The 14,002-nt window shown below is 44.1% G+C and overlaps 1 protein-coding gene across 1 annotated transcript; it reads left to right on the forward strand.

Moving 5' to 3' along the window:
* Nucleotides 1–5: 5 nt before the first annotated feature.
* On the forward strand, nucleotides 6–1,487 carry LOC149767876 (uncharacterized). Its single transcript, XM_089929364.1, has one exon. It carries the CDS (start codon nucleotides 6–8, stop codon nucleotides 1,485–1,487), a length of 1,482 nt encoding a protein of 493 aa, XP_089785490.1.
* Nucleotides 1,488–14,002: the final 12,515 nt, after the last annotated feature.

Raw genomic sequence — 14,002 nt, forward strand, 5'->3', positions numbered from 1 at the left:
GATCCATGAGGATCCTAGCCTGGAATTGTAGGGGGGCGGCCAAGCCGTCCTTCATGTCATCCTTCAAACGGTTAGTGCAAGTTCATAGTCCAGAGATCTGCTTCATCTGCGAGACCCGGCTATCTGGTGAGGGGCTTGTACGCTTGAGACGGCGCTTAGGGAGGGACTGGGAGTCATACGCAGTCGATTCCCGAGGACTGTCGGGAGGTATCCTGCTACTGTGGAGGCGAGGGGTGGCGACCTTTGATGTCTTCCACAACTGCCCCCAACAGGTAGTTATGGTTGTTTCGGCACCGGATGTTGCCCCATGGGTTTTGTGTGGGGTGTATGCGAGCACGGATTATAGGGTCAGGAGAGTCCTCTGGCAGGAGATTACCAGCCTTACAGCCCAGGGTGTCCCGACAGTTGTAGTTGGCGATTTTAATTGCACATTGAGTTCGAGCGACAAGAGGGGCGGGGCAGCCGTTATGGATAGAGCGGACAGGAGGGAGTTTCGCGATTTTGTGTCGCGTACTGGCCTAGTGGACTTAGGGTTCTCTGGACCTCAGTTTACTTGGTGCAATAATCAGCTTGGCAGTGCTAGGGTTTGGGAGCGTCTTGATAGGGCCTTTGCGTCCCCGGACTGGATCCTCCGTTTTCCTACCTGCAGAGTTAGTCACCTACCTCGGATCGCCTCAGACCATTGCCCCCTGCTGATTTCCACATCATCGGGACCTAGTCATCATAGCCCCTTCCGCTTTGAGAAGGTGTGGCTATCATACCCCCAGTCCTGGGATATTGTCCGTGAGGCATGGCGCATCCCGGTGCGTGGAGACGCTATGCACCGGGTGTCGCGCAAACTAGAATTGGCCAAGAGGCGTCTTCGGCGGTGGAATCGCGAGACTGTGGGTGATATCTTCCGGAGAGTAGAGGGGGTAGAGACTGCGATCTCTGAATTACAGCGGAAAGAAGATCTAGAAGGTGAGCTCTCGGTGGATGACATGGGTGATCTCCGGGGGCTTTTAGCGACCCACCACTCGCTACTACGGCAGCACGAGATCTTCTGGCGACAGAAATTTCGAGTTCAGTGGGTACATGAGGGTGACCGCAATACTAGCTTCTTCCACCGGTCTACGATTATCCGGAAGCAGCGGAGCACTATCCACTCGCTACGAGACGGGTCTGGACATCGGGTGGAAGGTGAGCCTGCCATTCGCCAAGTTTTATTGGACTTCTTCCGTGACAGATGGACGGCGGATGAGGAGTCTGGCGACAGAGACCATCCCATGAGGATGGATGCGAGAATCGAGGACACTAAGAACGCAGCCCTGGTCCGACCAGTGTCTGCTCAGGAGGTTCAGGAGGCAGTCTGGGCTTTGGCTCCAGACAAGGCTCCGGGCCCGGACGGGTTCCCCCCGTTTTTTTTTCCGACAGTATTGGGGTATCATTCGGACAGAAGTGGTAGAGGCTATTCAATACTTCTTCTCTCAGGAGAGGATGCCGGATGACTGGAAGGCTACCTTCATCACGCTCATCCCGAAGCGTCAGGAGGCGGCGGAGCCCGGCCATTTCAGACCCATCAGTTTGTGCACAACCTTGTATAAGGTTGTGGCCAGAATAATGGTCCGTAGGATGAAGCCCTTACTGCCTGGCATTATCAGTCAGGAGCAGAGGGCTTTTATAGCTGGCAGAAACATCTCCCATAATGTGCTGTTAGCCCAGGAGATGATGTGGGATCTGCAGCGAGCATCGAAGCGACGTAGCTTGATGGCTATTAAGCTGGATATGGAGAAAGCTTACGACAGGATCAGATGGAGATTTCTTCAGCAGGTACTCGAGGCGTACGGCTTCCACAGACAGTGGATCGGTTGGATCATGGGGTGTGTCCGGGGGCCAAGGTTTTCTATCTTGGTCAACGGCACCCCTTCCCCTTTCTTCGAGTCCACCATGGGGCTGCGCCAGGGATGCCCTCTATCGCCTTATTTGTTTATTCTCTGTGCTGACATTTTGTCTCGTGATTTGCAGAGGGTGTGTGCCCGTAGAGAGCTCAAGGCCTATGTCCCCGCCCCGGGGGCTAGTCCTCTTTCCCACTTATTTTTCGCTGATGATTGCCTTCTTTTGGCCAGGGCGCGGGTTTCTGATGCACGGGTCCTTCGGAGGGTAGTGGCGGACTATTGCGCGGCGTCAGGTCAGAGAGTTAACTTCCACAAGTCAGCAGTCCACTTCAGCCCGAGCACGGAGAGCAGGGTCAGACAGGAGATCCGAGGGATTCTACAGATACCTCAGCAGGAGGAGATATTGACTTACCTGGGAGTTCCTATCACAGGCCGCAGACTGCGGGTGGCAGAGTGCTCCTACCTAGTGCAGCGGGTGGAGAGCAGGTTGGAGGGATGGAGAGCGGCCTCCCTATCTATGATGGGGAGACTGACCTTGATCAGATCAGTGTTGGGGTCCATGCCAGTATACCTCATGGCCAACACCGTGGTTCCGAAGATGACCTTGCTGAGGGTCGAGCGACTGCTGCGGTGTTTTCTGTGGGGGTCATACGGCGGAGGCCACGGGGTGCACTTGGTGGCCTGGGAGCATATCTGCCGGCCTACCAGTGAGGGCGGCCTCGGGGTGCAGTCCCTACTGGAGCAGCGCGAGCTTTTCATTGCTCGGCATGCAGCCCGGTTCTTGTTACAGCCACACGGGCTGTGGAGTCAGGTGATGGCGGCCAGATATGGCCGTGGGGGCTCAGAGGCGGCACGGAGAGCGCGACGAGTTTCCTTCATGTGGCGGGAGATTGGGAGGTATCTGCCGACGGTGTTAGCAAATACCAGGTGGCTGATTGGCGATGGGCGGAGTATTGATGTGACTGCGGACCCATGGGTGGATACTGTTCCACTGAGGTGCTGGCCGACCATGATCGATGCTGAGGCAGCGGAGGGGTTGCGGGTCTCCGATCTTCTTGCCCCAGGAGAGTCTGCATGGGATGACGCTAGGCTATGTCAGCTGTTTGGAGGATGTCTAGCCGAGAGGATCCGGTCCCTCCCAGTGCCAGGCTGCGGGGGGCCTGATGTCAGGGTTTGGGGCACCTCTTGCCGGTCCAGTGTCAGTCTGGGAGACCTTGCCGATGTTATCCTGCAGGAGCATGAGCCGGGGCAGGACTATGCTTGGATCTGGAGGTCTGGGCTTCACCCGAGGGCGGCACTATTCTTATGGAAGGTGGCATGGGACCGCCTTCCGACGAAAGCAGTGCTGAGCAGGCGAGGTTGGGGGATCCCTGCGGAGTGCGGGACATGTAGTGTTGAGGAGTCGACCGACCACGTGCTCTTTCAGTGTACGTGGGCAAGGTCGGCATGGCTGTGGGCAGGGTTCCCGCAGGAGGTTTGGTGTGGGAGGCCTCAGTTTGTACAGATGATGCAGCAGTGGCTGGCCCGGCCTCGGACATGTCAGGAGGCTATTCGAGCGACCTGCACAGCACATCAGATCTGGCTGGCGAGGAACGCCCGCACCTTCGGTGAGCGCAGGGTATCACCGAGGTTCGCTGCGGAGTTCGCGCGAGTCCAGGCATTGGAGATTAGACCTTCTTCAGATAGACCTCTGATAGCTCGGGACACCTAGGGTTCCCTCTCTGCTCCGGCAGCTCCTCAGCAGGTGTTTTTCACCTGGGAACCCCCACCCCCGAGCTTCCTCAAGGTCAATTTCGACGGATCGGTCATGGATGGAGGCGCGCGAGGAGGTGCGGGTTTTGTGATACGGGATCCGCACTCCAGAGTGGTGGCAGCAGGAGGCTGTCAGCTTTTCGGTACATCGGTTCCCGGGGCAGAGCTACGAGCCGCCTGGGCGGGTCTTCGATATGCGAGGCAGGTACTGCAGGCTGGCGCGATTGTCTTGGAGGGCGACTCAGCCACAGTTATCAGTTGGATCCAGGAGGAGCTGAGGGGTGGGGGCTCAGACCATCCCTTGGTTCGGGATATAGGGACGATGTGTGGGGTTGGGGTGGCCATCCAGGCCAAACATGTATTCAGAGAAGCCAATGGGGCAACCGACTGGGTGGCTGCCTTCGCGGCTCATCATTCAGGGTACACCTTTTGGGTGGGGGAGGGGGAGCTGCCACTGGCTCTCCGTGAGTTAGTCTTTTTTGACTTTATTGGGTGTATTCGTACACGTACTGTATGAAAACCCGTTTTTAGCAAAAAAAAAAAAAAAAAAAAAAATCTTGAAAGGTGTTGCACGCCAGTTCGGCCATTTTGGGGGATAACTCTACCACAATTATCGATTAGATTCAGAAGGATCTGAAGAATATAAGCTTGGACCATTTTTTACTTTGAAACATCTGAATGATGACGAGTGATGGAGAGCCTTTCAGGCTAAGCATGTATTTAGATAGGCCAACGAAACTGCCGACTGGATGGATGCTTATATGGTTAACCAGTCAGAGTATACCTTATGGTGAGGAGAGGAGGAGTTACCTTGGACACTTCGTGAGCTTGTATTCTCTGATTTTATTGGGTATATTCGTGCACGCATTGTATGATGAACCCGCCAAAGAAAAAAAAAATCCCGAAGAAGCTAGAGGTGTTTTTTTTTGGGAAAACTGTCAACTACGAGATTGAAGATTTAAATTGAAACTAAATCCTAACCCTCAAGCATTGCATCAAAAGTATCGCTTTAAGAAATCATAAAATCTGCAGCATTATTTTAGTGATATTTTAAACATACCACATTTATGATAAATTCTCTGATACTAAGTTATAGCTTATATTTATTTTTTTATCGATAGGTCAAAAATATTCTTTAAAGATGCAATTAGCTAATATAAAATAAAAATATTAGCTAAAAATATATATTAGGATTCCTAAGGTCTATTTGTCCAAGGATCTTGATTATTGATCTAACCAAATATTGTATTAAAAATATATTAAAAATATAAATTATTTAAAGTAAGTGATTGATATATTTAAATATTTTGAATAAAATGGTTTGGAATATATCATAAGAACAAAATAATGCTAATTATTTTTTATATTTTATCAAAGAGGAAAGTATTAATTTTTATGAAAATAATTGTTAAAACATGAAATACTACAACATATTCAATTGAGTATATCTTATAATGCTAACTCCAACAAAGCAGAATGTTGTCATGGTAGTAAGGTGAGCCAACCCACTGGTTCTTAAAGGGAGAATAGATTAAATTCATGAATGAATTAGGTCAAAAAATATATTCTCAAGGGCAGAATAGTTTTCAAAATAGTTTCGAATCTGATCCATTTATATTTTGATTGATTGACTTGGGTTTAAGATTTATCTTTTTGAGCTATCAAGTTTTCTGGCAAATTGGATAAATAACAATCCAAAAATTAAAAGATATGTAAATTTGTTACTCCATTTCTTGCACAAATGTGCTCAGATGGTATCACCCTTGGCAAGGGTATGATGTTAAGACTTTGGGTGGCATAGAAATTGGACAGACAAGCGAGGATTAGCCCTTTCCAAGAACAAAAAAGGAAAGAAAAGAGAAAAAAGAAAAAAGAAAAACATGATACTATGGTCTTTAGGTGTGAACCAAGTTCTACTAGGGAATATACAGGAGTCTTCTACACATTCATTGTAGGGCAAATATCCATGCAAGAGATTTCAAATTTTATTGTTTGCACCTTACTACATAGTTTACAATCCCAATTATAAACATAATATAACAAAAAGTATCTGATTTGTTATGGTAGAAAAGTCGTTGACCTTTTATAGTGTTGCATGAATATAATAAGTTTAAATTAAAAGTGTTTTTATTCTCAAGAAATGAGCAACTGAGAATGTTAATTGGAATCCTTCTTGTGCATGAGCATTGATGGTTTCTTTTGACATTTTCACTGTTTATCAAATAATTTAAAAATAGCTTATGTTTTTTTTTTCTATAAGAAAAAGGCTCTATTCAACTAGGTATGTTAATTTAGTTTGCAAATAATCATATCGAATCTCAACAATTATCAGCTTTATTATTATGTAGAACATTATTTATAATGTTTGTTTGGTTGTGGTATGTCTGATTATAGGGATCTGATAATATCTAAGAATCATTTATATGAGAAAATAATTGTAGGATAAGATAAATTTTAATATGTTTTGTTGTTGGAAAATTACTCTAAAAAATGGTACTACAAAAAAATGACAATATTTGATTGGAGGTAATTTTGTACATAAATATTGTCAAATTTTCAATAATATGTTCAAAGTATGTTTAGTCCATTTGTTGGTCGTCAATTACATGAAAGCTATCAATATAGGGCATTTTGAATATTAAAATATATTTATAAAGGTTAACAAATATTTTTTAAATTAATTATATGTATTATAAAATATATTTTTAACTATAAACAAAACTTAGTATTTCAATTTCTTATTAAGTTAATTTATTTAAACACAACCACACCATTAATTGATTAATTTAGAAAAAGTATTAAATCATTAGAGTTGGGACTGTTGTGGGATTGATAATATTAAAAGTGGGGGTGGTTCTATATACACCCCCCCTATTGCTCAGGACACCCCCCAAAAATTAAAAAAAAATTAAATACTCTCTACACCCCCCCATTTGCTAAGGACACCCCTAAAAAATTAAAAATTCCTAAATTACCCCCCACCCTCCCCACCCCCTCACCTAAATTGCTCTCTACACCCCCCAAACCCCCCCACCCCACCCCGCTCTTCCCCTCCAAAACACCCGCCGGCTTCTCCCTTCCGCCCAAAAAACCTCGCCTCAAGCACCTCGCCGGCGGCCAAACCCCCTCCGTCTCCCTTTGAACTGTTCCGCCCAAAGCACCTCGCCAACGCCCAAAACCCCCCCGTTCCCCCTTCTCCCTCTCGTCGCCGGCTTCTCCCGGAACCACCTCCCGGGCCATATCCCGAGCAACGAGCACCTCGCCGGCTTCTCCCGGAACCACCTCCCGGGCCATATCCCGAGCAACGAGCACCTCGCCGGCGCCTCCACGACCACCTCGAGGTAGCTCCCCCCCCCCCCCCCCCCCCCCCCCCCCGCCTCCCCAAATCGTTCGGCACTGGTTCTTTGAACCAGTGCCTTCGGTTCGGCCCCATGGGGCCGACCCGCTGCAATTGGGTCGGCCCCATGGGGCCGACCAAAATACATTGGTTCGGCCCCATGGGGCCGACCCAATGTATCTTGGTCCCCATGGGGCCGAATCCAAATTTTTTTTTTTTTCTGTTGCTAGACTAAGGATTATTTTTATTCCCAAATTTTAGCCTAGATCACGTCCTTAGGGTGAATTGGATACCCAACATCAAGGACAAGTTTTTCATTACTAGATTAGATAGTAATTTGAGAAGTAGGGATAATTTAGAATCATTATCATATAGCATTAACATGGTGCATCCAAATATGATGATCTTGTTACCTTCATCGATGTCATTCTTGATCTTGGAATGATTATCTCATATCAAATGCTCTATCAAATAATAAAACCACAACATTAGTTAACGAACAAAAACTAAAAACAAAAACTAAGAACTGCGGCATAGTTTTAGGTAAAGTCTATTATTGAGTTATGTCTTGAGTTTACGAGTCGTATACTTTTGAATTATCATTTATGTATGCAATTGAAGTAACATTGAATTATTTATCACAAAACCCAATCATGTAGATTCCAAGAAGTAACTTGTTTCTTTTTTGGCTTGTTTTATCATTTATCATTTATGTATGCAATTGAATTATTTTCTTTGATATAGCCTAACATTGAATTTCTATATTTTCAGACATGGATCCCGGTCCCTCCAGAGTTAGACCTACGGCGCAATCTGGTGAGCACATGGTATACCATGTGTGCGTCGAATAGCGCACCCACAATTTGAATCATCAAACCCAACTGAATTGGCTCGTTTCGATTGGGAGGACATGATTTAACGCACTTATAGATATGAAACCTCGCAACTCTTTGAATTCAGCTGGCTTGAAGTTGTGCTGCACTACCAATAAACTCTTCTCCAATGAGGCTTTAACGGAGCTGTGCTGCAACTCAATCAATCCATGTATTCTAGTCCAAGATGACTCGAAACTTCCTTGGCTTGATCCAAGCTGCTTTTTGAGCTTTGCATGTGCACTCTCGACCCTAGTAAACAAATGAAAGTTAGATATAACAATTGAGGCAAATTAAAATTAAATGAGTCTTTATTTGTGATACCTATTTGTCGTCACATTTCCGTAGTGCCTGCATGTATCCGTCCACGCCGCAACAAATCTTTCCTTGTATTTGCTCAACCAAGTATCTGACACATACTGTAGTGCATCTGGATAGGTACCGAACTCTCTCTGCAGTGCACTCCAGCGATCATTATACTCGTCTTCCGTGGAGGACAGCACTAGTACATTCCAACTCATAATAAATTTATCCCATTTCTCCTTCAATTCGAAAAATTTTTTGCACTTGGCCAAAACATTCCTACTAATATGCCATCTACATAATAAATGTCTAGCAGTAGGAAATACTCTATGAATTGCATTCATCAAAGCCAAGTCTCTATCTGTAACAATAAACTCAGGCAAAACATCATCAGCTATGACACTGCGCAATCTCTCTAATGCCCAAGTATAGCTTTCTTCCCACTCAGAATTTAAGTATACAAAAGCAATTGAAAATGTCATGTCAGTAGATGTCACCCCCACAATCTCTAAGAGCGGAAGACGATACCTATTCGTCTTGTACGTGCAATCCATTATCAACACACGGGGAAATGCACGGAACAAATCAATGCTGCCAGGGTGTGCCCAAAATAAGTCATGCACAACATCCGTATTAGTACAATTCCTATGCCACTCAATATATTTAGCCTCTGATAATTTACCTAATAGATGTTGCATTTCAGACCTCCCGGCTTTCTCTACAACCTTAAACCGTTGACGTACATTGTAGATAGTCTTGATAGTCGTAACATTGAGGGCATCTCTTTCCTTCAATGTGGATAATATGTCCTTTGGACGAACCAAACTCTTCGACATATCCACTAACAATTCCGTCTCCTGCTCAGATAATCTCCCTGCATATGAGTGCCCCTCCAGATTCTCTGCAGCGGGATGATTGTGCACTCCACATACGATCAGTAATATCCAATCATCCGCAGTATCCAATTTCTTTCCTCTTAATGCAAAAGGGCATCCACACTTCTTTGTCCCACAGGCAGTCTTTATTCGCTTTTCTTTTTTGGTTCGGTACGTCCCACCCCTCTCACAACCTAACGTAATTCTGGGTTTCTTAGAAATCGTACCTGCATCGGATGATTTGATTACAACAACAAAACCATTTCGCCTCCCAGCTTCACGACACCAATTACACAAGTCCTCTCTACTCTTGAAGATCTATACATTAAACAATTTATGTAAGTACACAGTTGTAAAAATAGCTCGCTAAACTAATACAAAATTGCACAATACATTATAATACCTCGTAAGTTGTAAATTCGCTTGTGTAATCCAGTACAAATTCTGATCCAATTATACTCGATTCGATTGTAGCATAGCCCTACATATAAAATAATTTATCACCAAGAATTAATGAATCAGAGGATCTGTTCGGCACAAAATTCAGCACGGCACGCGATTTGGCACCAGAAGCCTTCTGTTCGGCTGCACAGTGCCGAACAGAAGGCTTCTGTTCGGCTGCACAGAGCCGGACAGAACCCTTCTGTTCGGCTGCACAGTGCCGGACAGAACCCTTCTGTTCGGCTGCACAGTGCCGGACAGAAGCCTTCTGTTCGGCACTGTGCAGCCGAACAGAAGGCTTCTGTTCGGTTGAGGGTTGCCGAACAGAAGGCTTCTGTTCGGCTGCCGAACAGAAGCCTTTTGTTCGGCGATCCAGTGCCGAACGGAGCACGAACCGTGAAAAAAAAAAAAATTCGAAACAAGGTGGAACACGTACCTTTGCGGCCGATTCTTCGTCCCAAATCACTAGTTGCTTGTCCATGCTTCGAATGGGGCTTAAATCTCCTTCAAAGATCGCCTAAACGATGTAAATGGATCGAGGGGTTTAAGGGGGGTTTGAGGGGTGTTTTTTTTTTTTCTTTTCAAAACGAAACGGAGGAGGAGGAAGGGGGGGTGTACTGAGAAAATTTCAAGGGCAATATGGTAATTACACTAAAGGTTAGTTTGGGTATTTTTTTTTTGGTTTTTGGGGGTGTCCTTAGCAATAGGGGGGGTGTATATAGAACCCCCCTAAAAGTGGGTATTTGTGGGTTCCAATGCAAAAGGTAGGCCTGTTAACGAGCCGAGCTGCTCGAGCTCGGCTCGGGCTTGGCTCGGTAAAAGCTCGGCTCGAGCTCGGCTCGTTAGTCAAACGAGCCCGAGCTCGAGCCTAAGATGAAGCTCGTTTAAATTCGAGCTCGAGCCCGAGCTCGAGCCCGAGCAGCTCGCAAGCCCGTTTGGGCTCGTCACTTCAAGCACGCTGCACGAAGCAGGCCGAGTCAGTTTTTTTTTTTCCTCTTCCCTCTCCGCACCCGCACTTGCCCGCTTTTAAAAAGTCAGTTACCGTACAGGATTGGTGCTTCGATATTCGTGGAAAACTCGAGCGCTCCCCACCTCTCCCCCTCAAGCAAAAGATCTGCCACATTTACTCGCCAGTGCTTCGATATTCGTGGGAAACTCAAACCCCCCCCATTTAAAAGACGTCACCCCCTTTAACATCGTCACAGCTGTAGCACTACACTATCCTCCTATTGGGTCACGACACGTGGTCAATGATATTTTATAAAAAATCCTAATATAGATATTTTTAGTTTGAATGAACCACCCCTTTTCCCAGATGAAACTGTAATCATCACCATCTACAGGCCTACGTGCGATGCCGTATCTCCGTCGCCACTGTAGGTCCACTTCCATGTACCACGTCTTAAGATGGCGAAATCATGCAGGACTCAGCCTAGCTATGGACCTATGGTAGGATGTAACGTTTCCTTCCCTCTTATATCGGTAGCCTAGCTATGGTAGGATGTAAAAGAAGCTCGAGCCCGAGCCGCCTTCCCACCCACCTCAGTAGCCTAGCTATGGTAGGATGTGAAAGAAGCTCGGGCCCGAGCTCGGCTCGGGCTCGGGCTCGAACTTGGGCTCGTCATTAATACGAGCTTTACGAGCCCAAGCCCAAGCTTTTGCTTTGCTAAGTGAGCCCGAGCTCGAGCCCAATACAAAGCTCGGTAACGAGCCCGAGCCCGAGCCCGAGCCCAACTTCTGTAAAACGAGCCGAGCCCGAGCCTCCCCAAGCTCGGGCTCGGCTCGGCTCGTTAACAGGCCTAGCAAAAGGTGAGGGCATTTCCCTCATGCAATAATATATTAGTTGGGAATACCACCCTTAATTACTTTAGTTTTCTAGCAAAGAACTTGAAAAAACCACATAATATAAAATCTTATCTCCTTTTTTTGATTGAATATACATTGTATGCATCTAACCTCATAGGACTCGCGATTAAGTGCTTTCTTGTATATCTTTTTAACTGATTCTCAACCTTATGAATTTTGATATTGAAGACCTCTTACATTAATATTTTGCAGTCCCTTAGCATGGATCCATGTATTAGAATAATACAAATGTAATGATCCTAGCGTCTGTCCCAAGAAAAAAGAGTTGTTATTGAAGATGTAATACAAATATAAAACATCTGGTCTTGAAGAAAGGTAGACTCTAAAATTTAGAGCCTCCATAATCTGACAAAAGAGTTGTTATTGGACATGATGTTAAGGATTATCACATCGTCAACAATGGTGGAAATTTATCAGATATTAAGATTTTTATACTTTTCTCTGAAGCCAAAATGCCAGTCAGTGATTCCCAAGCATTTGACTCAAGACTGTGCAACTACCAGATTATATAACTAATTTGGACGTGACATAAAGATAGCATTCAAGTGATTGTACCATTTGTTGTATCGATCCCCAATTTATCCATCTATTCGCTGTACCACAGATTATATTTTGTAAAATATTTACAGAAAAATAGAAAGACAAATAATAATAATAATAATTTTATTTTTATATTTTATCATATTTGATACATTTTACGAGATATAGATACTCTAAATTCCATAACAAAATTAATATAAGCTGATATAAAATTATTTTAATAAAAAAATAATATTCACTGATATAAATTGCTATGTGATTCTAAAATCATTCTAGCAAGATCATGCCAACAAAAAAAAATAATATAGGCTGATACAAGTTGTTACGTGATCATTAAAATTATTCTAATAATATTAAATTATTCTAATTTTGCTCTTTCTTGATTGATACAATTTTGCTCTTAATATTAACAACGTCCCTTCTTTAATCACGAGTCCCCCTAACAAATACATGTTTTAGTTATATTATTTTCCCCTGCAAGAGTATTAATTAACTACAGATTATCTAATTTGCATAGAAAATATTGGCAAGAAAACTATTCGTGATGATTTAGACATATTCTAATATTAGCTAGAAAACTATATTGCATAATACTTTATCGATTGGCCGCGAGGTATGAAGCATTCAATTTTGGCTGCTTCAATAATGGTCTAAATTGGCCCCCATGAAATATTGAAATATTACCGGTTTAATTCCTGCTTTCTAGCATCATTTTGAGTTTTGTTGGAGGACGGTGAAAGTTTTAGGAGCAAAGTAGACGTTAAGTTCGAAGGATGCGACGGCCAAATACCAAAAGACTACGAGCAATCAATACAGCCGGAGATAAAACAAATGGAGATTTTTTTGTCCCTTGGCTTTCATGGGCGGCGTATGGGCAAGACTAGCTTCTAATACTCCGCACTTGCATAAACTCTATAGTCTATATAGTATTCTTTTTTTTTTTTTTAGTGCACCGGCGTCTCACGATATTCAGATGTAAGTATGCCACGAAAAATCAAAATACAAAATATGGGCTAGTCCCCGCGGGATGAAATCAGTGTCATTCGAAAAGAAGGCTCGAAAATGATGTGCTGCGAAGGCGGCGACTCAGTCAGCCGCACTGTTCGCCTCTCGAAGTACATGTACGATCCCACATGAGTCGAGACTCTCCAACATATGGCAAATATTCCAAACTAGTGGGTGTAGATCTGATCTGGTATGCCCATACTTGATCCACTCAATTACTGCGGCCGAATCGCCCTCCAACAGAATCCGCCGAGTCCCCAAGTGCACTTTGGCATGAACGAGGCCCTCCCACGCCGAATCCATACCACATCTACCGCCGCCCTCTGAAATGCTGTCATCGCAATGTATCTTGAAAAAATCAGGGGGTGGGGAGCTCCTAGAATACCATGGGTACCATCGCATTAAAATTCGGTGGCTAAGCTTCGTATTGGCCAATGACAACCATACTATAAAATATTAAAATACCAGAAAAAATTAATTAATATGGGAGACTCTCATGAATGATGGACTTGGTCCTATGGTTACGCTTTTCCTTTCCAATTTTTATTGAAAAACTTCACATTTAAGACAAGATTTTCTATTTCATAATACAGTTTTTTTATTCGAGTACAAGAAAAAAAACATGCGCCGAGAAAGTTTGTTTTATTCAAATTAAAGAACTATCATTTTCCACCATCACGTAATATGATTGTGAAGTGGTAAAGAAAGTTATGAAATATATAATTATTAACGTAATAGAAAAAAGATGAAAACCGGTAACGGTCACAATACTTCGTTGGAGAAGAGTTAATCTTCTGCGGACCGACAAATTAGCAGCAAGTTTTTGAAAGTGTTTTAGAATATTATAATCTCGAGTGATCTTAACATGAAAGTGTAGAACTCTTTGGATGATTATTCCAATTGTGCAAGGTATGCAGACTATTCTACTATACCTTCAATATGGTTATAAAGTCGATAAATACAAAGAGGGCAACAAGATTGATGATTGCTGATTGGCTAATTTTACAAAATGCACTACAAAAAAAAATTTATCTTTTCCGACCTTTTTAGAGCCAAATGCTTATAAACATCGGTAATTTGGGCGCTGAGATGAAGTCCGCTACAGCTTTGGTGACGTCCTCCCACACTATATTCCAA

This window comes from Phoenix dactylifera, chromosome 3 (genome assembly GCF_051530095.1).
Source record: "Phoenix dactylifera cultivar Ajwa chromosome 3, Ajwa_hap1_PhDact_Kaust_v1.1, whole genome shotgun sequence".
Lineage (NCBI taxonomy): Eukaryota > Viridiplantae > Streptophyta > Magnoliopsida > Arecales > Arecaceae > Phoenix > Phoenix dactylifera.